This window comes from Bufo gargarizans, chromosome 3, assembly GCF_014858855.1.
Source record: "Bufo gargarizans isolate SCDJY-AF-19 chromosome 3, ASM1485885v1, whole genome shotgun sequence".
Lineage (NCBI taxonomy): Eukaryota > Metazoa > Chordata > Amphibia > Anura > Bufonidae > Bufo > Bufo gargarizans.
Window position 1 is genome coordinate 121,343,154 of NC_058082.1, and position 22,278 is coordinate 121,365,431.

General features: G+C 49.2%; 1 protein-coding gene across 2 annotated transcripts in view; it reads left to right on the forward strand.

Annotated features, from left to right (window-relative positions):
• Positions 1-22,278, forward strand: part of TIMELESS (timeless circadian regulator) — a 174,670-nt gene that overhangs the window by 98,869 nt on the left and 53,523 nt on the right. For both annotated transcript variants that reach the window (XM_044287534.1, XM_044287535.1), the window contains one exon: positions 17,866-17,989. In XM_044287534.1, the coding sequence (XP_044143469.1) occupies positions 17,866-17,989 (124 nt within the window). The remainder of the gene's footprint in view (positions 1-17,865; positions 17,990-22,278) is intronic.

Here is a 22,278-nt window from a genome sequence, read left to right on the forward strand (position 1 = left end):
GGCACCCGTGGTCGCTCATTCTGAGCGCTCATCTGCAGGACAATGCAGCACAGCAGCATCCTCAGCACCCCCACGCCGTTCCCCCCCCACGCTGCTATCTTTCTCCCCCCCCTCCCCCTCATTCGGGGCTGACTCCATTTTTCTCTTCTCTCTCTCCCCCTTCCCGCCGAGAACGGGGGGCGGGGCTTAGCGGTCCCGGCAGGGGGCGGGGCTTACGCGCGCGTCATTTTGGGGGCGGAGCTACGTTCTCCTTCACAGGAGACATTTCAAGCGCTGGAGGGGGCGGAGCTTGTTCCCCGTGCTTTCTGCTGAGGTTTCCCGCGCTTCCTCACTCCTGACAGGAAGCTGGGACACGGTGGGGGACTCTAACCTCCTGTGTACATCGCTCGGCTTCTGTGGGCGCTCTCTGCTGCTCTGCTGCTCACTGCTGTTCACTGCTTCTCTGCTGCTGCTGATCTGGGCCATCTCCTGACGTTCTTCTGAGGCACTGGTAGGACAGTTAACCCTCTCCTAACCCTCCTGGTCATAGCTGCTATAACCCTTTGTGGTCTCTATATTAGAGTACAACCACACTTCAGCATGTCAGATCCCACAGGTGCCCCCAAACCCTGGTACCATGCCTGTACCGCCTGTAAGGAACTTTTTCCGCGTGGGCAATCTGAGCCGCATTGCCTTGCATGTCAGGCCCCGGTGCAGGGCCCGCTTCCCGCTGCGCCCCCCGGTGCCTCTGAACCCCCTGACTGGGCTAGGTCTCTGTCTCAGGCGGTGGAAAGCCTTACACACGTAGTGGGCCGTCTCGTGGATAGACCGCCTCTCCCGCAGGCTGCCACAATCCCTGTCGCACCCGCTGGGACTACCGTTTCTGCCGCCCCCACTGGTTCCCTGCCTCCCAGCGAATCTTCCAGGGCCCGGCATACTCAGAAACGTTCAAGGGTTGAGCGCACATCTTCTCCAGATGCTTCGCTCTCTCCGCCATGCGTGCGAGCTCAGTCAAGTCTATCCTCTCAAAGGGATACGCTTTCTGAGGGAGAACTGGCGGATTCGGACGTGGACATGGACTCAGAGCTTCCGTCCAAATTGGCGTCCGCGGTGGGGCATCTTGTCACTAGCATCCGTGATACCTTTCAGCTACACGATGACCCCCCCAGCTCTGAACAGGCCGGCGTGTCCTTTCTCCGCCCCAAACAGGCCTCCAAGGTTTTTCCCATACACGCTGATTTTTCTTCTGTGGTATCCAAGGCTTGGACTCGGCCTAACGTCCGCTTTATAACACCCAAAAAGCTGGACATTTGTTATCCCTTTCCAGCGGATTCTGTGACCACGTGGACATCCCCGCCTAAGGTTGATCCTCCCGTGGCTCGCCTGTCCAAAAGCACTACTATTCCTGTACAGGACGGATCTTCCCTCCAGTCTGTTGAGGACCGTCGTACGGAATCCCTCTCCAAGGCCATATTTACTGCCTCTGGTTCGGCCCTTAGACCGGTCTTTGCCTCCGCCTGGGTTGGCAAAGCGGTCTCTGAATGGGGTTTGCAACTGGAACGGGAGTTAGGGTCGGACGTCCCTGTTCAGGACCTCCGTTCCTTAGCCCAACTAATTGTTCAGGCCGGAAAATTCGTCTGTGAGGCCTCCCTTGATGCGGGTGCCCTCATTGCCCGTTCCTCTGCCCTGGCAGTTTCTGTCAGGAGGGAACTCTGGCTGAAGGTTTGGGCGGCGGACGCCGCTTCCAAACGCTCTTTGGCCGGCCTACCATTCACGGGTTCCCGCTTGTTCGGAACCCGTCTGGACGAACTTATATCAGAGGCCACGGGTGGGAAGAGTACTCACCTCCCCCAGTCCAGGCCAATGGGCGCCCCCCGTGGTCGTGCTGGTTCGTCCCGTTTTCGGTCCTTTCGCAAGCCCACCGGGTCTAGACCCGCGGCCAGTTCTTCTTCCTCTGGCCCAGCCCAGGATAGACGCAAGAAGCCGTTTTTTCGGACGCAACCTACCTGGCGCAAGTCCCAGCCTGCACGGGCTCCCACAGGCCAGCAGCCCTCTGCCTGAAGGTGCGCCCCCACCCACCCGGGTGGGGGGCCGCCTTCTCCTATTCAGGAACGTATGGCGGGCCCACATCTCAGACGCATGGGCGCTCGAGATTGTATCTTGCGGATACAAAATCGAATTTGCGTCCATTCCGCCAGACCGTTTCTTCCGATCCCGTCCTCCGCGAGATCCCGTACGAGTGGCCGCCTTCTTCGCGGCCATTCACTCTCTAATGGACAAGGGTGTCGTCGCCCCCGTGCCTCCGACGGAAAGGTTCAGGGGGTTCTACTCGAACCTCTTTGTGGTTCCCAAGAAGGAAGGCTCAGTGCGTCCGATCTTGGACCTAAAACGCCTGAACCGTTTTCTCCGACTGCAGAGATTCCGGATGGAGTCTCTCAGGTCCGCAGTGGCCTCCCTGGAAAGAGGGGATTTCATGGCCTCAATCGACATTCAGGATGCATACCTCCACGTTCCGGTTGCTCCATGTCATCACCGCTTCCTGCGCTTCGCGGTGGGGGACGATCACTTCCAATTCGTCGCCCTTCCCTTTGGTCTGGCGACGGCTCCTCGAGTGTTCACCAAGGTCCTGGCCCCTGTCTTGGCCCTTCTACGTTCAAGAAGTGTTTTTCTTCTCCCATACTTGGACGACATCCTGGTCAAGGCACCCTCCTTCTCTCAGACATCCCGCAGTGTGGAACTCACTCTGGAGACCCTGACGCGGTTCGGTTGGATTATCAACCACCCCAAATCTTCCCTTACCCCCTCCAGACGGCTGATCTTCCTGGGGATGCTCCTGGATACAGAGTTGGCGGAGGTCCGCCTTCCGTCGGACAAGCGTCTGGCCCTTCGCGGGTCGGTTCGCAGTCTCCTCCGTCATCACCGCCCTTCCCTCAGATCCAGCATGCGGTTGTTGGGAAAGATGGTTGCCTGTTTCGAAGCGGTGCCGTTCGCACAATTCCGATCCCGCACCTTTCAGAGGGCAATTCTGTCGGCCTGGGACAAATCACCGAGGAGTCTGGACAGGACCTTTCTTCTGCCTCCCCTGGCTCGGGCTTCCCTCGGCTGGTGGTTGCATATCCCTCTAAGGGGGAAGTCCTTCCTTCCACTGAACTGGCTGGTGATTACCACAGATGCCAGCTTACGGGGGTGGGGGGGGGGGTTTCCCTCCCCGGTCCGTCCAGGGCGTTTGGTCTCTATCGGAGTCCAGACTTCCAATCAATATTCTGGAACTGAGGGCGATTCTTCTGTCCCTCAGACACTGGACCCATCTGCTGAGGGGCCACCCTGTTCGGATCCAATCGGACAATGCCACGGCTGTGGCATACATAAACCATCAGGGAGGCACTCGCAGCGATGCAAGAGGTGACCCTCATTCTCCTCTGGGCGGAGACGCACGTGCCGGCCTTATCTGCGATTTACATCCCGGGGGTGGACAACTGGGCGGCGGATTTCCTCAGCCGGTCCACCATCGACCCGGGAGAATGGTCCCTGCACCCAGAGGTGTTCGAAGCCCTTTGTCTTCGCTGGGGTCGCCCCGACGTGGACCTCATGGCCTCCAAATTCAACCACAAGGTCCCCCTATACCTGGCCAGGGCACGGGACCCGAAGGCATACGGCGCCGACGCGCTCGTCCTTCCGTGGCGCGAATTCTCCCTTCTGTACGTCTTTCCTCCTTTTCCCCTCCTGCCACAGGTTCTTCGGAGGATCGCGGCAGAGGGCGTCCCCGCGATTCTAATCGCCCCGGATTGGCCCCGCCGGTCTTGGTACGCCGACCTAATGTTGCTGTTGGCAGACGCACCGTGGCCACTGCCCTCCAGGGAAGACCTTCTCTCTCAGGGACCGATCTTCCACGAGCATTTAGGCTCGCTACGTTTGACGGCGTGGCTATTGAGACCGCCGTCTTAACGCGACGGGGTTTCTCCGCGGACGTAGTCCGCACCATGATCCGGGCTCGTAAGCCCGTATCCTCTAGGATCTACTATCGGGTTTGGAGGTCCTATCTGGGGTTCTGTGAGTCCCGGAGCATCCCACCTCTCCGGTTTTCTCTTCCCACAATCCTGTCCTTCCTCCAGTCGGGTCTGGACCTGGGGCTGTGCCTCAGTTCTCTGAAGGGTCAGATTTCGGCGCTGTCTATTCTTCTCCAGCGTCCCCTGGCCCCTCTAGGGCCAATTAAGACCTTTTTACAAGGGGTGGCTCACTCTGTTCCGCCGTACCGCCCTCCAGTTCCTTCCTGGGACCTGAATGTGGTGCTCTCGTCGCTCCAATCAGCCCCCTTCGAGCCTTTACGGGAGGTCTCCCTTCGCCTTCTGTCCTGCAAGGTCATCTTTCTTGTGGCCGTCACGTCTCTCCGACGGGTGTCGGAGTTAGCGGCTCTTTCTTGCTCCGAACCTTTCCTGATCTTCCACCAGGATAAGGTTGTGCTTCGGCCTGTCCCGACTTTCCTGCCAAAGGTGGTCTCCGCCTTTCACATCAATGAGGACATCGTCCTTCCGTCGCTCTGTCCCTCTCCTTCCCACCCCAGAGAACGGGAACTGCACCGTCTGGATGTGGTCAGGGCGTTGAGGATTTACTTGGAGGTCACCGGGTCCTTTCGGCGCACGGACTCCCTGTTTGTGGTTCCGGAGGGTTCGCGCAAAGGGTTGGCGGTCTCCAAGGTGGCTATTGCCCGTTTCATTAAACTGGCGGTGTCTGAGGCTTATCGAGCCAAGGGCAGACCTCCGCCTTTCGGCGTCACTGCTCATTCCACCAGAGCAGTCGGAGCTTCCTGGGCGCAGAGGCATCGGGCCTCGGCTGAACAGTTGTGCAAAGCAGCCACTTGGTCCTCTCTGCACACTTTCACAAAGTTCTATAGGGTGCATACGCATGCATCAGCGGATGCTGCTTTGGGCCGCCTGGTTTTGCAGGCAGCGGTTTCCTGATGCTCTGGTGGTGTTCCGCCTTGGGTTTGTGGTCCCTCCCTTCTTGGACTGCTCTTGAACGTCCCAAGGTCTGTGTCCCCCAAGGAAAATGGGCGAGAAAAGGAGATTTTTGTATAACTTACCAGTTAAATCTCTTTCTCGCTCTTCCTTGGGGGACACAGCACCCACCCTTCTGTGTTTGGTTACAGGGTTATGGTCTGGCGCCCCGTTGGGTTGCTGGCTGGTTGTTTCCGTTATTGGTTGTTATCCTTTCACTACTTGGACACGCAACTGGTAGCCTCTATCTCCAGGCTGAGGGTATAGCTGATGGAGGAGGGGCTTAACAGTTTTACTTAGTGTCACGCCTCCTAGGGAGCTGAGCTATACCCAAGGTCTGTGTCCCCCAAGGAAGAGCGAGAAAGAGATTTAACTGGTAAGTTATACAAAAATCTCCTTTTTTCGCAAAATTTATTGTTCTACATGTCTTTGATTTAAAAAAAATGTTTGGGTAAAAAAAAAAAATGGTTTGGGTAAAAGTTATAGCGTTTACAAACTATGGTACAAAAATGTGAATTTCCCCTTTTTGAAGCAGCTCTGACTTTCTGAGCACCTGTCATGTTTCCTGAGGTTCTACAATGCCCAAACAGTAGAAAACCCCCACAAATGACCCCATTTCGGAAAGTAGACACCCTAAGGTATTCACTGATGGGCATAGTGAGTTCATAGAACTTTTTATTTTTTGTCACAAGTTAGCGGAACATGATGATTTATTTTTTTTTTATTTTTTTTCTTACAAAGTCTCATATTCCACTAACTTGTGACAAAAATTAAAAACTTCCATGAACTCACTATGCCCATCACGAAATACCTTGGGGTGTCTTCTTTCCAAAATGGGGTCACTTGTGGCGTAGTTATACTGCCCTGGCAATTTAGGGGCCCAAATGTGTGAGAAGTACTTTGCAATCAAAATGTGTAAACAATGGCCGTGTAAAAAATGGCCTGTGAAATCCGAAAGGTGCACTTTGGAATGTGTGCCCCTTTGCCCACCTAGGCGGCAAAAAAGTGACACACATCTGGTATCGCCGTACTCAGGAGAAGTTGGGGAATGTGTTTTGAGGTGTCATTTTACATATACCCATGCTGGGTGAGAGAAATATCTTGGCAAAAGACAACTTTTCCCATTTTTTTTATACAAAGTTGGCATTTGACCAAGATATTTATCTCACCCAGCATGGGTATATGTAAAATGACACCCCAAAACACATTGCCCAACTTCTCCTGAGTACGGCGATACCAGATGTGTCACACTTTTTTGCAGCCTAGGTGGGCAAAGGGGCACATATTCCAAAATGCACCTTTAGGATTTCACCGGCCATTTGTTTTACAGATTTTGATTTCAAACTACTTCGCACACATTAGGGCCCCTAAATTGCCAGGGCAGTATAACTACGCCACAAGTGACCCCATTTTGGAAAGAAGACACCCCAAGGTATTTCGTGAGGGGCATGGCGAGTTAATGTAAAATAGAATTTTTTGTCACAAGTTAGTGGAATATGAGACTTTGTAAGAAAAAAAAATCAAAAAAAAAAAATCATCATTTTCCGCTAACTTGTGACAAAAAATAAAAAATTATAGGAACTCGCCATGCCCCTCACGGAATACCTTGGGGTGTCTTCTTTCCAAAATGGGGTCACTTGTGGGGTAGTTATACTGCCCTGACATTCTAGGGGCCCTAATGTGTGGTAAGTAGTTTGAAATCAAAATGTGTAAAAAATGACCTGTGAAATTCGAAAGGTGCACTTTGGAATATGTGCCCCTTTGCCCACCTAGGCGGCAAAAAAGTGTCACACATCTGGTATCGCCGTACTCAGGAGAAGTTGGGTAATGTGTTTTGGGGTGTCATTTTACATATAACCATGCTGGGTGAGAGAAATATCTCTGCAAAAGACAACTTTTCCCATTTTTTTTATACAAAGTTGGCATTTGACCAAGATATTTCTCTCACCCAGCATGGGTATATGTAAAATGACACCCCAAAACACATTCCCCAACTTCTCCTGAGTACGGCGATACCAGATGTGTGACACTTTTTTGCAGCCTAGATGCGCAAAGGGGCCCAAATTCCTTTTAGGGGGGCATTTTTAGACATTTGGATCCCAGACTTCTTCTCACGGTTTCAGGCCCCTAAAATGCCAGGGCAGTATAAATACCCCACATGTGACCCCATTTTGGAAAGAAGACACCCCAAGGTATTCAATGAGGGGCATGGCGAGTTCATCGAAAAATTTTTTTTGGGCACAAGTTAGCGGAATTTTTTCTTTTTTTTTTCTCTCACAAAGTCTCCCTTTCCGCTAACTTGGGACAAAAATGTCAATCTTTCATGGACTCAATATGCCCCTCACGGAATACCTTGGGGTGTCTTCTTTCCGAAATGGGGTCACATGTGGGGTATTTATACTGCCCTGGCTTTTTAGGGGCCCTAAAGAGTGAGAAGAAGTGTCTAAAAAATGTTAAGCATTTGGATTCCGTGAGGGGTATGGTGAGTTCATGTGAGATTTTATTTTTTGACACAAGTTAGTGGAATATGAGACTTTGTAAGAAAAAACAAACAAAAAAATATATATATTTCCGCTAACTTGGGCCAAAAAAATGTCTGAATGGAGCCTTACAGGGGGGCGATCAATGACAGGGGGGTGATCAGGGAGTGTATATGGGGTGATCACCCCCCTGCCACTGATCACCCCTCTGTCATTGATCACCCCCCTGTAAGGCTCCATTCAGACGTCCATATGTTTTTTACGGATCCACGGATACATAGATCGGGACCGCAAAACACATACGGACGTCTGAATGGAGCCTTACATGGGGGTGATCATCCCATATAGACTCCCTGATCACCCCCCTGTAAGGCTCCATTCAGACGTCCGTATGCGTTTTACGGATCCGATCCATGGATGCGTGGATCCGTAAAACACATGCAGACGTCTGAATGGAGCCTGACAGGGGGGTGATCAATGACAGGGGGGTGATCAGGAAGTCTATATGGGGTGATCACCCCTGTCACTGATCACCCCTCTGTAAGGCTCCATTCAGACGTCCGTATGTGTTTTGCGGATCCGATTCATAGATGCGTGGATCCGTAAAACACATACGGACATCTGAATGGAGCCTTACAGTGGGGTGATCAATGACAGGGGGTGATCAGGGAGTGTATATGGGTGATCACCCGCCTGTCATTGATTCCCCCCCTGTAAGGCTCCATTCAGACGTCCGTATGTGTTTTGCGGATCCGATCCATGTATCTGTGGATCTGTAAAAATCATACGGACGTCTGAATGGAGCCTTACAGGGGGGTGATCAATGACAGGGGGTGATCAATGACAGGGAAGTGATCAGGAAATCTATATGCGTGATCACCCCCTTGTCATTGATCACCCCCCTGTAAGGCTCCATTCAGACGTCCGTATGCGTTTTGCGGATCCGATCCATGTATCCGTGGATCCGTAAAAATCATACGGACCTCTGAATGGAGCCTTACAGGGGGGTGATCAATGACAGGGGGGTGATCAGGGAGTCTATATGGGCTGATCAGTGGTTTATAAAGGGTTAATAAGTGACGGGGGGGTGTAGTGTAGTGGTGTTTGGTGCTACTTTACTGACCTACCCGAGTCCTCTGGTGGTCGATCCTAACAAAAGGGACCACCAGAGGACCAGGTAGCAGGTATATTAACGCTGTTATCAAAACAGCGTCTAATATACCTGTTAGGGGTTAAAAAAATCACATCTCCAGCCTGCCAGCGAGCGATTGCCGCTGGCAGGCTGGAGATCCATTCGCTTACCTTCCGTTCCTGTGAGCGCGCGCGTCTGCGTGCGCGCGTTCACAGGAAATCTCGGCTCACGCGAGATGACGCCAATTGGCGTTAGCGTAGCCTGGGAGAGCCGCCGCAATGACGCCTTTCGGCGTTAGCGCGGCGCCAAGTGGTTAAAATTCGTTCACTCTTCGTTTGGTGGTAAAACAGTATGGGACTCAACCTAGAGCTTTCTGTGTGATCACAACCTAAATCCTCTAAAGTTTGGCTCGTCATGATATCTAGGTATATACAGAAGCTGTAGTGTCTCCTTCTCCAAACACACATGCTGGGCATATAGTAGACTTTTCTAGCTAATTTAGAGGCTGTAGACAAAAATCTAAGTGAAAATAAATATAGAAAAATGCAGAAAGCGACAAAGGGATAATAAATCAAAGAAAGCACCCACAGTTTAATTGTTCATTCAGGCCATAGGGACTTAGTGTATTTAACCAGCTCCTGACCGCCTAACGCAGGAATGCGTCCTGCGGTCGGTCTGTTCCTCCTTGACGTGTCGGCGCGTCATCTTGCGAGAGGCGAGACTTCCTGTGAACACGCGCGCACACAGGAGCGTGCGTTCCCAGGATCGGAAGGTAAACCAGTTGATCTACAGCCTGCCAGTGGTGATCATTTGCTGGCAGGCTATAGATGCGATTTTTTTTTTTTTTTATTCTTTTTTTTAACCCCTGAAATGTATATCAGACGCTGTTGTTGATTGATATACCTGCTACCTGGTCCTCTGGTAAAATCGCTGCGGCGCTATAAAGATCACTTTTGAGGGGCATGGCGAGTTCATAGATTTTTTATTTATTTATTTTTTTTGGACAAGTTAGCGGAAATTGATTTGTTTTTTTGTTTTTTCTTGCAAAGTCTCATATTCCACTAACTTGTCACAAAAAATAAAATCTCACATGAACTCACCATACCCCTCACTGAATCCAAATGCTTAAAAAAAAAATTGACATTTATATTTCAGACTTCTTCTCGTGCTTTAGGGCCCCTAAAAAGCCAGGGCAGTATAAATACCCCACAAGTGACCCCATTTTGGAAAGAAGACACTCCAAGGTATTTCGTGAGGGGCATGGCGAGTTAATGTAAAATAGAATTTTTTGTCACAAGTTAGTGGAATATGAGACTTTGTAATAGGGGGAAAAAAAAAAACTTTCTGCTAACGTGTGCCCAAAAAAAAATAAAAAATTCTAGGAACTCGCCATGCCCCTCACGGAGTACCTTGGGGTGTCTTTTTTCCAAAATGGGGTCATTTGTGGGGTATTTATACTGCCCTGGCATTTTAGGGGCCCTAAAGCGTGAGAAAATGTCTGGAATCCAAATGTCTAAAAATGCCCTCCTAAAAGGAATTTGGGCCCATTTGCGCACCTAGGCTGCAAAAAAGTGTCACACATGTGGTATCGCCGTACTCAGGAGAAGTAGGGCAATGTGTTTTGGGGGTGTAGTTTTTACATATACCCATGCTGGGTGAGATAAATATCTCTGTAAAAGACAACTTTTCCCATTTTTTTTTTTATTATTATTATTTTTTTTTTTTTATACAAAGTTGTCATTTTACAGAGATATTTCACTCACCCATCATGGGTATATGTAAAAATACACCCAAAAACACATTGCCCTACTTCTCCTGATTACGGCGATTCAACATGCGTGACACTTTGTTGCACCCTAGGTGCACAAAGGGGCCCAAATTCCAATGAGTATCTTTACGATTTCACAGGGCATTTTTTACGCATTTGGATTCCAAACTACTTCTCACGCTTTAGGTCCCCTAAAATTCCAGGGCAGTATAAATACCCCACAAGTGACCCCATTTTGGAAAGAAGACACCCCAAGGTATTCCATGAGGGGTATGGTGAGTTCATGTAAAAAAAAATATTTTTTGTCACAAGTTAGTGGAATATGAGACTTTGTAAGAAAAAAAAAATCCCATTTACACTAACTTGTGACAAAAAATAAAAACTTCCATGAACTCGCTATGCCCATCAGCGAATACCTTAGGGTGTCTACTTTCTGAAATGGGGTCATTTGTGGGGTGTTTCTACTGTCTGGGCATTGTAGAACCTCAGGAAACATGACAGGTGCTCAGAAAGTCAGAGCTGCTTCAAAAAGCGGAAATTCACATTTTTGCACCATAGTTTGTAAACGCTATAACTTTTTACCCAAACCAATAAATATACACTTATTGCATTTTTTTTTTATTAAAGACATGTAGAACAAGACATTTTGAGAAAAATGTATATAGAAATGTAGTTTTATTTGAAACATTTTACAACAGAGTGAAAAATTTCATTTTTTTGCAAAAATTTCGGTCAATTTTGATATAAAAAAAAGTAAAAATGTCAGCAGCAATGAAATACCAACAAATGAAAGCTCTATTAGTGAGAAGAAAAGGAGGTAAAATTAATTTGGGTGGTAAGGCTACTTTCACACCTGCGTTCAGGTGTCCGCTCGTGAGCTCCGTTTGAAGGGGCTCACAAGCGGCCCTGAACGCAGCCGTCTGGCCCTAATGCATTCTCAGTGGAGGCAGATCCACTGAGAATGCATCAGTCTGCCAGCGCTCAGCCTCCGCTCCGCTCAGTGAGCGGACACCTGAACGCTGCAAGCAGCGTTCGGGTGTCCGCCTGGCCGTGCGGAGGCGAGCAGATCCGTCCAGACTTATAATGGAAGTCAATGGGGACGGATCCACTTGAAGATGACACCATATGGCTCAATCTTCAAGCGGATCCGTCCCCCATTGACTTTCAATGTAAAGTCTGAACAGATCCGCTCAGGCTACTTTCACACTTAGAAATTTTTCTAAGTTATAATGCAGACGGATCCGTTCTGAACGGATGCAGACGTCTGCATTATAGGAGCGGATCCGTCTGATGAAACATCAGACGGACCCGCTCTGAACGCTAGTGTGAAAGTAGCCTAAGTTGTATGACCGAGCAATAAACCGTGAAAGTAGTGTAGTGCAGAATTGTAAAAAGTGGTCTGGTAATTAACCACTTCAGCCCCGCTAGGTGAAACCCCCTTCATGACCAGAGCACTTTTTACACTTCGGCACTACACTACTTTCACCGTTTATCGCTCGGTCATGCAACTTACCACCCAAATGAATTTTACCTCCTTTTCTTCTCACTAATAGAGCTTTCATTTGGTGGTATTTCATTGCTGCTGGCATTTTTACTTTTTTTGTTATTAATCAAAATGTAACGATTTTTTTGCAAAAAAATGACATTTTCTCGTGCATGGCATTGGGGGACACAGCACCATGGTTCTGTGTCCCCCAATGCCTACTACGAGAAAAGGATTTTACGGTGAGTACAAAAAATCCAATTTTTTCACTTTCAGCTGTAAAATTTTGCAAAAAAAAACGACATCCATATATAAATTTTTCGCCAAATTTATTGTTCTACATGTCTTTGATAAAAAAAAAATGTTTGGGCAAAAAAAAAAATGGTTTGGGTAAAAGTTATAGCATTTACAAACTATGGTACAAAAATGTGAATTTCCGCTTTTTGAAACAGCACTGACTTCCTGAGCACCTGTCATGTTTCCTGAGGTTCTACAATGCCCAAACAGTAGAAAAACCCCACAAATGACCCCATTTCGGAAAGTAGACACCCTAAGGTATTCGCTGATGGGCATAGTGAGTTCATAGAACTTTTTATTTTTTGTCACAAGTTAGCGGAAAATGATGATGATTTTATTTTTTTTATTTTTTCTTACAAAGTCTCATATTCCACTAACTTGCGACAAAAAATAAAAAATTCTAGGAACTCACCATGCCCCTCACAGAATACCTTGGGGTGTCTTCTTTCCAAAATGGGGTCACTTGTGGGGTAGTTATACTGCCCTGGCAATTTAGGGGCCCAAATGTGTGAGAAGAACTTTGCAATCAAAATGTGTAAAAAATGACTGGTGAAATCCAAAAGGTGCACTTTGGAATATGTGCCCCTTTGCCCACCTTGGCTGCAAAAAAGTGTGACACATCTGGTATCGCCGTACTCAGGAGAAGTTGGGGAATGTGTTTTGGGGTGTCATTTTACATATACCCATGCTGGGTGAGAAAAATATCTTGGTCAAATGCCAACTTTGTATAAAAAAATGGGAAAAGTTGTCTTTTGCCAAGATATTTCTCTCATCCAGCATGGGTATATGTAAAATGACACCCCAAAACACATTCCCCAACTTCTCCTGAGTACGGCGATGCCAGATGTGTCACACTTTTTTGCAGCCAAGGTGGGCAAAGGGGCACACATTCCAAAGTGCACCTTTCGGATTTTGCAGGCCATTTTTTACACATTTTGATTGCAAGGTACTTCTCACACATTTGGGCCCCTAAATTGCCAGGGCAGTATAACTACGCCACAAGTGACCCCATTTTGGAAAGAAGACACCCCAAGGTATTCCGTGAGGGGCATGGCGAGTTCCTAGAATTTTTTATTTTTTGTCACAAGTTAGCGGAAAATGATGATTTTTTTTTTTCCCTCTTTTTTCCTTACAAAGTCTCATATTCCACTAACTTGCGACAAAAAATAAAAAATTCTAGGAACTCGCCGTGCCCCCCACGGAATACCTTGGGGTGTCTTCTTTCCAAAATGGGGTCACTTGTGGCGTAGTTATACTGCCCTGGCAATTTAGGGGCCCAAATGTGTAAGAAGTACCTTGCAATCAAAATGTGTAAAAAATGGCCTGCGAAATCCGAAAGGTGCCCCTTTGCCCACCTTGGCTGCAAAAAAGTGTCACACATGTGGTATCGCCGTACTCAGGAGAAGTTGGGCAATGTGTTTTGGGGGGTCATTTTACATATACCCATGCTGGGTGAGAGAAATATCTTGGCAAAAGACAACTTTTCCCATTTTTTTATACAAAGTTGGCATTTGACCAAGATATTTCTCTCACCCAGCATGGGTATATGTAAAATGACACCCCAAAACACATTCCCCAACTTCTCCTGAGTACGGCGATACCACATGTGTGACACTTTTTTGCAGCCTAGATGCGCAAAGGGGCCCAAATTCCTTTTAGGAGGGCATTTTTAGACATTTGGATCCCAGACTTCTTCTCACACTTTCGGGCCCCTAAAAAGCCAGGGCAGTATAAATACCCCACATGTGACCCCACTTTGGAAAGAAGACACCCCAAGGTATTCAATGAGGGGCCTGGCGAGTTCCTAGAAAAATTTTTTTTTTGCATAAGTTAGCGGATATTGATTTTTTTTTTGTTTTTTTTCTCACAAAGTCTCACTTTCCGCTAACTTAGGACAAAAATTTCAATCTTTCATGGACTCAATATGCCCCTCACGGAATACCTTGGGGTGTCTTCTTTCCGAAATGGGGTCACATGTGGGGTATTTATACTGCCCTGGCTTTTTAGGGGCCCTAAAGCGTGAGAAGAAGTCTGGAATATAAATGTCTAAAAATGTTTACGCATTTGGATTCCGTGAGGGGTATGGCGAGTTCATGTGAGATTTTATTTTTTGACACAAGTTAGTGGAATATGAGACTTTGTAAGAAAAAACAAAACAAAAACGAACAAAAAATTTCCGCTAACTTGTGCCAAAAAAAATGTCTGAATGGAGCCTTACCAGGGGGGGGGGGGGTGATCAATGACAGGGGGGTGATCACCCATATAGACTCCCTGATCACCCCCCTGTCATTGATCACCCCCCCTGTAAGGCTCCATTCAGACATCCGCATGATTTTTTACGGATCCATGGATACATGGATCGGATCCACAGAACGCATGCGGACGTCTGAATGGAGCCTTACAGGGGGGTTATCAATGACAGGGGGTGATCAGGGTAATCAGGGTGATCACCCCCCTGTCACTGATCACCCCCCCTGTAAGGCTCCATTCAGACGTCCGCATGATTTTTACGGATCCATGGATAGGATCCACAGAACGCATGCGGACGTCTGAATGGAGCCTTACAGGGGGGTTATCAATGACAGGGGGTGATCAGGGTGATCACCCCCCTGTCACTGATCACCCCCCCTGTAAGGCTCCATTCAGACATCCGCATGATTTTTTACGGATCCATGGATACATGGATCGGATCCACAGAACGCATGCGGACGTCTGAATGGAGCCTTACAGGGGGGTTATCAATGACAGGGGGTGATCAGGGTGATCACCCCCCTGTCACTGATCACCCCCCCTGTAAGGCTCCATTCAGACGTCCGCATGATTTTTACGGATCCATGGATACATGGATCGGATCCGTAAAAATCATGCGGACGTCTAAATGGAGCCTTACAGGGGGGTGATCAATGACAGGGGGGTGATCAATGACAGGGGGTGATCAGGGAGTGTATATGGGTGATCACCCGCCTGTCATTGATCACCCCCCTGTAAGGCTCCATTCAGACGTCCGTATGCTTTTTGCGGATCCGATCCATGTATCCGTGGATCCGTAAAAATCATACGGACGTCTGAACGGAGCCTGACAGGGGGGTGATCAATGACAGGGGGGTGATCAATGACAGGGGGGTGATCAATGACAGGGCGGTGATCAATGACAGGGGGGTGATCAGGGAGTTTATATGGGGTGATCAGGGGTTTATAAGGGGTTAATAAGTGACCGGGGGGGGGGGGGTGTAGTGTAGTGTAGTGTAGTGTGGTGTTTGGTGGGACTGTACTGACCTACCTGAGTCCTCTGGTGGTCGATCCTAACAAAAGGGACCACCAGAGGACCAGGTAGGAGGTATATTAGACGCTGTTATGAAAACAGCGTCTAATATACCTGTTAGGGGTTAAAAAATTCGGATCTCCAGCCTGCCAGCGAGCGATCGCCGCTGGCAGGCTGGAGATCCACTCGCTTACCTTCCGTTCCTGTGAGCGCGCGCGCCTGTTCACAGGAAATCTCGCGTCTCGCGAGAAGACGCGTATATGCGTCCAGGAGGAGTAAAGCAACCACCTCCCGGACGCATATACGCGTACAGCGGTCGGGAGGTGGTTAAGGGGGTTTAAGCTAGGGGAGCTGAGCTGTTTATTATAAAAATCCACCAACTTTCCCTCTTCAATATACGGTACGCTTGTCCCAGTCACCACCTCTGGGTGACCTGTTCACGTGTTCAATTCCTTTGAACCTGATAACTGTTGTCCTTCCATCATTCACATGTCTGGCCACTGGGGCCTCTTCATTTAAGGTGCTCGCCAATGCGGCGGCAGAGTTCCCTACGTGTCTTACCTACATATTGTAGCCCACATTCACAGGTGATCAGATATACGACTCCTTTTAGTGTGACAATTAATGAAGTCACATATAAAGTAGACATCCTCTGTTCCGCTCCCTGTGAAAGACTTGCACACAATCATTATTGTTGGGTGTCACTTTAAATTATTCTTTTATTTATATAGTATTTAAAGTTAAGTTTTATAATAGCTACTGCTCCTTCATTAACTATATTTTATCCATTGCGGTAGATCGAGGGGAGCAATTATCTTTACTTACCTCTTTGTGGCACCTGTTATTTTTAATAAGGGACTATAGTGTCAGCAAAACATCCTACTTTGAGCGCTGCAGGTTATGGGTGTTGTAACGGATCTCCTGGCACCCGACTGGGTACCTCCGTTGATGGATGCTCCTAGTGCTTCCTGGGAGCTCCAAGCACTCCACTTGACACCATAACCACCACAGACCCCACGAACCGCCGCCGCTTGGTTGAGGTCTCGCCTTCCTCCACCCACGCTGGACCCAAGACCCGGCTTCAGCTCCAGTGGATGAACCTCTCCTAAATCCAGAGGGCAGGAACCGTGAAAAAGCTCTTGCAAGAGTTTATACTCAGGGGAGTATTGTGATATAGCAATCCCCAAGAGTGTAGTTATCCCATCCCCCAAACATGAGCCAAGACTTCATGAAGGGGTAAAGCAGGTCTGTTTAATGAGCACAAAAGCATTTCTTGTATACAGTTTTCCCCACAAGGTTACCACCCACTTGTACCTTGTGGAGCACAGGACACAGTCACAACAGACAATCAACATGGTATTGTACAGTTAGACACTCATAGCTAATGTACACAAACCCCCCTCTGCCTGTGATATAATTAACAAAATACAATGGGCATTGTCTGTGACGCAATCAACAAATACAATGGGCATTGCCTGTGACACAAATAACAAAATACAATGGGCTCTGCCTGTGATACAATTAACAAACACCATGAGATAACTTAATCACTCACAGGCAGAAAACGCACATTTTTCCCAACCACAGAAAACGCCACATATCCCCATAAGTCACATCCCCGGATGGCCTCGATCTGGGTGAACAAACTATCCAAAAATCGCCCCGATCGGTTCAGGAATTTCCTGGAAGTCTTATTTTTGCCCCACCGTGCTCATGGTCCCATGCCCAAAATAGTTCCATACACTCGACGGCAAAACACTGCTGGACAATTTAAGATGGCCGACGCCACATGTGTGAATCTGTTCGTTAAAAGTCCAAGGGGCAGAAACAGTGCCTTTAAAATCCAATATGCTCAAATAGTGTCCATGGGGCCAGTCACAGGGCAAGAGGCTGGCAAGCAGGTCTCTTCAAATCCCATTGACGAAGGTGCTTTCGTCACAGGTGTGGCGAGTCCTGTTCACACAGAGTTTCACTTCACAAGATAAAAACCACGCTGCTCTCCGACCACTTCAGCAAATGTAGGCTTTCAGAAATGCACCAATCACTGTTTCAGTGCTCCACACTTTACTGTCATTCGTTTCTCCTATAGTGGTTAAGATTAAAGGAGCAATGAATAGTGTAGCACCGCAGTAGAGGTCTTATATCAGCTTTTTATTATACTCAAGATTAAAATGAACATTGGGAACATCTAATATTTAGACCAGTTTCCCGTCTGTCACTATAGTGTCAGCTGTCAGAGGGGAAAGAAGACCAATTCTGTCCTAATTGCAGCCTCAGTAGCACAGATTATTAGTAGCAACAAGGAAACATGGAAGCAAAAAAATGACATCTGTATGCTAGAAACTGCTTTGGGGACTTTAGGTGTGAAAATGATTAATGGGGTAAGTCTTTATGTAGGCTTATACAGCTTTGAAGCAAATGTAAAAATATTTGTGTTAGATTTATATACAATTATTTTTAATTGCTACAGGATCTACTCAAGTAGAAGCAGATCTGAATGAAGAGGAAGAGGATGAGGAAGAAGTAGAAGAGGAGGAGCTTACTTCTGTTCAAGTGTCTGAAAGGGAATTTAACTTCTTAGACTACATGAAACGGTAATTTGTGTTTATATACGGACAAGAATAGGACTGTTCTGTTAGGGGCCAGCTGTTTCGTTCTGCAAAATATGGAATGCACGCAGATGTCATCCGGATTCCAGATCTGTGTTTTGCGGACATAAGCTCTTAATAAGCTAAACTCCTAATAAAGACAAATTGAAAAAAAAAAATATTATTAAACCAAACGGTTTGTAATGTAATAATTAAAAACATAGCCTTTTAAAGGGTTGGCCTTTCTTGAAACCATTATGGAGTGCCCTCTCGGCCAATCATTTCCAGTGTAGATCCTCCTCATTCTTTGTTCGGCTTAAACTGGCAGTTTAAGCAGTTACTGTCAAGTTTTGCTCAAGAGCTGAAAGTGGACAATCTGACAACAACAATCTGCCTGACCAACAGTCTCCCCCCCCACTTTCATCATCTTCGTTGTTCCATTCCTTGCATTTTCGCCTGCTTCCAGGAAGGCCTGGATTTGAGTTTGGCCCCAAGATCCCTCAAAGGGCAGTTGTTGGCAATTTTCTTTCAATGCCCTGTAGCTTCCATCTCGGCAGTCCGTACGTTTATCCAGGGAGTTACGCGATTCGTACCCTGTTGAGAGACATCCCTCTCCCCCTTCTTTCTTGGAAAGGGGAGTTTCTGAGCTTGCGGTGCTTTCAGCTAAGCCCCCGTTCCTCACTCTGCGTCAGGACATGGTCGTCCTGAGACCAGTTTCCCCCTGTCTGCCATTGGTGATCTCTTCCTTCCATCAGAACAAGGAGATTGACAGTCAGTCCGTCTGTCCTTCCTTCTTTTTGTCCAGCCCTTCCAAGGAGGAAGTACTCCACACCTTGGATGTGCTCCCAGCACTCAAAATCTATCGAGACAGAACAGCGTCTTTTTGCAATTCAGACAAGACCATGGGTATCGCCGCTGCTACTAGGAGGCAGACACTAAGCCAAAAAAGTGTTAGCTCCTTCTGCCAGCTGTACCCCCTCCTACCAGGAAAGAGCAAACCAGTTTTAGCTTAGTGTTTGTAGGAGGCAGGCTTCCCTGATCTTTTATTTTTAGGTGGGAAAGCAGGGTTCACTTTGGCTCCCTGTATCCAGTACAGAGTGATAGTGGTGTTTGCCTCCCTCACCCCTCTACCCTCCTGCAAGAGGACAAAACGGGACATGGTAGCCTGGCTCCTGTATCACCCGTCAGCTGTTGGGTCACTCAGTTCACATTGCAAGAGTGGCAGACTCCTTCTTTTTCAGGATGTCTGGAGGTCCCACATAGACGACACTAGGGTTATCCGGTTACAAGATAAAATTCAGTTCTGTTACTTCAGATTGTTTCTTTCAATCTAAACCCCCAAACAATCATCCTCGGACTTCTGCCTTCTTACAGGCATTGAGTTCTCTCCTCCACAAGGGAGTCATCATTCCTATTCCACTGGTGAAACAGCTCAAGGGTTTTTATTCCATCCTGTTTGTCGTCGCCAAAAAGAGCAGGTTAGTCTGGTCAATTCTGGATTTGGTTTCTTAACCTGTGTACAGTTTTTTTTTATTTATTTTTCTCGCTTATATCATTGGGGGGGACAGACCATGGGTATAGCTGCTTGCTGGTACTAGAAGGAGACACTAGGCTGAAAACTGTTAGCTCCTCCCCCACCAGCTATACCCCCTCCGGCCAGGAGAGAGCCCTCAGTTTTTAGCTTTGCGTCGTAGGAGGCAGACCCCCTGCTTGCAGGGTGGCTGTTATTTTTTATTTTTTATTTTTCCTTTTAGGTTGGGGGTACAGGGCTACTAAGAGCTCTGCATCCCCGGGAGGGCTGACCAGTGGCGCTTATTCCACCGCTCTGCCTTCCACAAAAAGACAAAGTGGACCAGGAGGGCTTGTCCTTCCTGCTCCCCCCAGCCATGGGGCCACCTGTTTCTGCCCTTCAACCCGGTCCCTGTCACTTGTGCCAGGGACTGAAGAGGTGGCTCTGTTGGTCCATGTTGGAAGGGTGAAGAACACAGACGAAGGCAGGTGAGTATGTCTGTCTGTGTTCTGTGTCAAGATCAGGGCCAAGAGGCTGGACTCTACTCCATGAGGGGACCTGTCTGCACGGCACAGCCGGCATGGGGTTGCGGGGGTAAACTCCGCAAGTGCTGCGGGTTTTCCTCAACGGCCTCAGCGATTCGCGGGCGGCGCTGCCGCGCTTACCGCCACCCTCCCCCCTCTTTTTTTTCCGCTCTAGGGAGAGTTCTCCATTTATACATGTCGGGACCCCTTCTTCTCTGGAATCCCAGCAGCGCTGCTACGTGGGGGGGTTTCGTGCCGTCGGGCTGTTCTTCCTCCGGGCGGCTGGAGGGGGGCGGAGCCTTCTTTTCCCACCACGCTTCCCTTCCTGTTTGCTCTCTATCCGTGCATGCAGTTTCCCAGGCTGAGGGGACATCTTCTCGGCGGTTGTGTAAAGCCCTCCCCTCCACACTGTCCAGCTCGCCGCAGAACACCTCAACCCGCTGCATCCTGCTCCTTGGGACACGTCCAGCAAAGGTTAACTCTGCTCTAATTAGGTAGGACCAGCGCTGCTAAACCCCCCCTCCTCTGTACCCTCTCTGGCTCCTGTCATGTCGGACCCAGCGGATCCCACGCCCGTTATGCCTGCACTTCATGTAATGTGAAGTTTCCTAGGGGTCAGACGGACCCCCTCTGTGCCTCATGCCAGGCCACCCAGAGTGTGCCGCCTCAGTCGCAGCTCACTGACGTGCACCCTTCTGCTGGAAGTATGGAACCGGAATGGGCCAAATCCCTGTCCCGGGCGGTGACTGACCTATTCAAGATCTCCCAATCCACCCTTTCCTTAATGGGTCACTTGGTAGAGACGTCGTCACCTGCGCAACCTGCTCTCCCACAGGGCGTACCATCCAGGAGCAGACACCCAGGCAGGAACGCCTCTCCTCCTCGGATGCATTGCCTTCACCTCCTCCCCTGGTTCGCTGTCCAAGGCGTCCTCGTTGGTTGGGGACCCTTCGTCCGAAGTGGAACTCGCAGAGTCGGATACGAATCTGGATCCGGACAGCTAGTCCCAGATGGCTGCCTTGGTGAACAGTCTGGTCTCGGCAATCCGGGACACCTTTCAACTTCAAGATGAGGACCTCGCCTCCAGTCACCAGGGAGTTTCTTTCCTGCGTACCAAGCAGACTCCCAAATCTTTCCCGGTCCATTATGACTTTTCCGTTCTCACCACTAAAGCATGGCAACAGCCAGGTTCACGTTTCCTGATCCCCAAGCAGCTGGATCTTTATCCTTTCCTCCCGGATTGGGTGGGTAAGTGGTCTTCCCCTCCAAAGGTGGACCCGCCGGTGGCTCGCCTGGCCAAGAATACCACTATTCCGGTTGCGAACGGCTCCTCTCTGCAGGACCCGGTGGACCGACGTGTTGAATCGCTTGCGAAGTCTCTTTTCTGCCACCGGTTCGGCACTCCGTCCCATTTTTGCTTCGGCGTGGGTGGCTAAGGCGGTTTCTGAATGGGCCCTGTGCTTACATCAGGACTTGGACCTTTCCTGCACAGGACTCCAGGCTCTGGCGGTCCAGATATCCCAGGCGGGGAAGTACCTTTCCGAGGCGGCTCTGGGCGCGGGCTCCATGGTCGCGCGGTCCTCCGCCTCTGCTGTCTCCATTGGGTGGGAACTCTGGCTAAAGGCCTGGCAGGCCGATTCTTCTTCCAAGCGCTCCCTTCTATCTCTTCCTTTCGCTGGCTCTTGTCTCTTTGGGCCCAAACGTGACAAAATCATTTCTGAGGCGACGGGTGGCAAAAACACCCATCTTCTGCAGCCCACCAGTCCTTTCGCCGCTTCACGGGCACCCGCCCGGCGGCTCCCTCGACCGCGAGGCAGCCCACCCAGGAACAAAGGCGGAAGCCTTTGTTCAAGCCACAGCCCGCCTGGCGTTCCTGAGCACAGCCTCAGCGCTCTTCCTCTGGCAAGCAGTCCCCGACATGAAGGTTCGCCCCACCTTCCTGGGAGGGGGGGTCGGCTCCTTCATTTTCAGGCGGTTTGGCAGGCCCACATCTCAGATGCCTGGGCGCTCGAGGTGGTCACTTTGGGCTACAAGTTGGAGTTCAAATCCATGCCTCCAAACCGTTTTTTTCTGTCCCGTCCCGCCAGGGAGCCTTCTCGGGCGGGGGCCTTCTTTCAGGCGGTTCACGATCTGCTGGTCAGGGGAGTTATCTCCCCGATTCGGGCGAGGGAGCGGTTTTTACTCAAACCTCTTCATTGTGCCCAAGACGGACGGAGCGGTCCGCCCAGAGTTGGACCTCAAGATGGTAAACAGTTACCTTT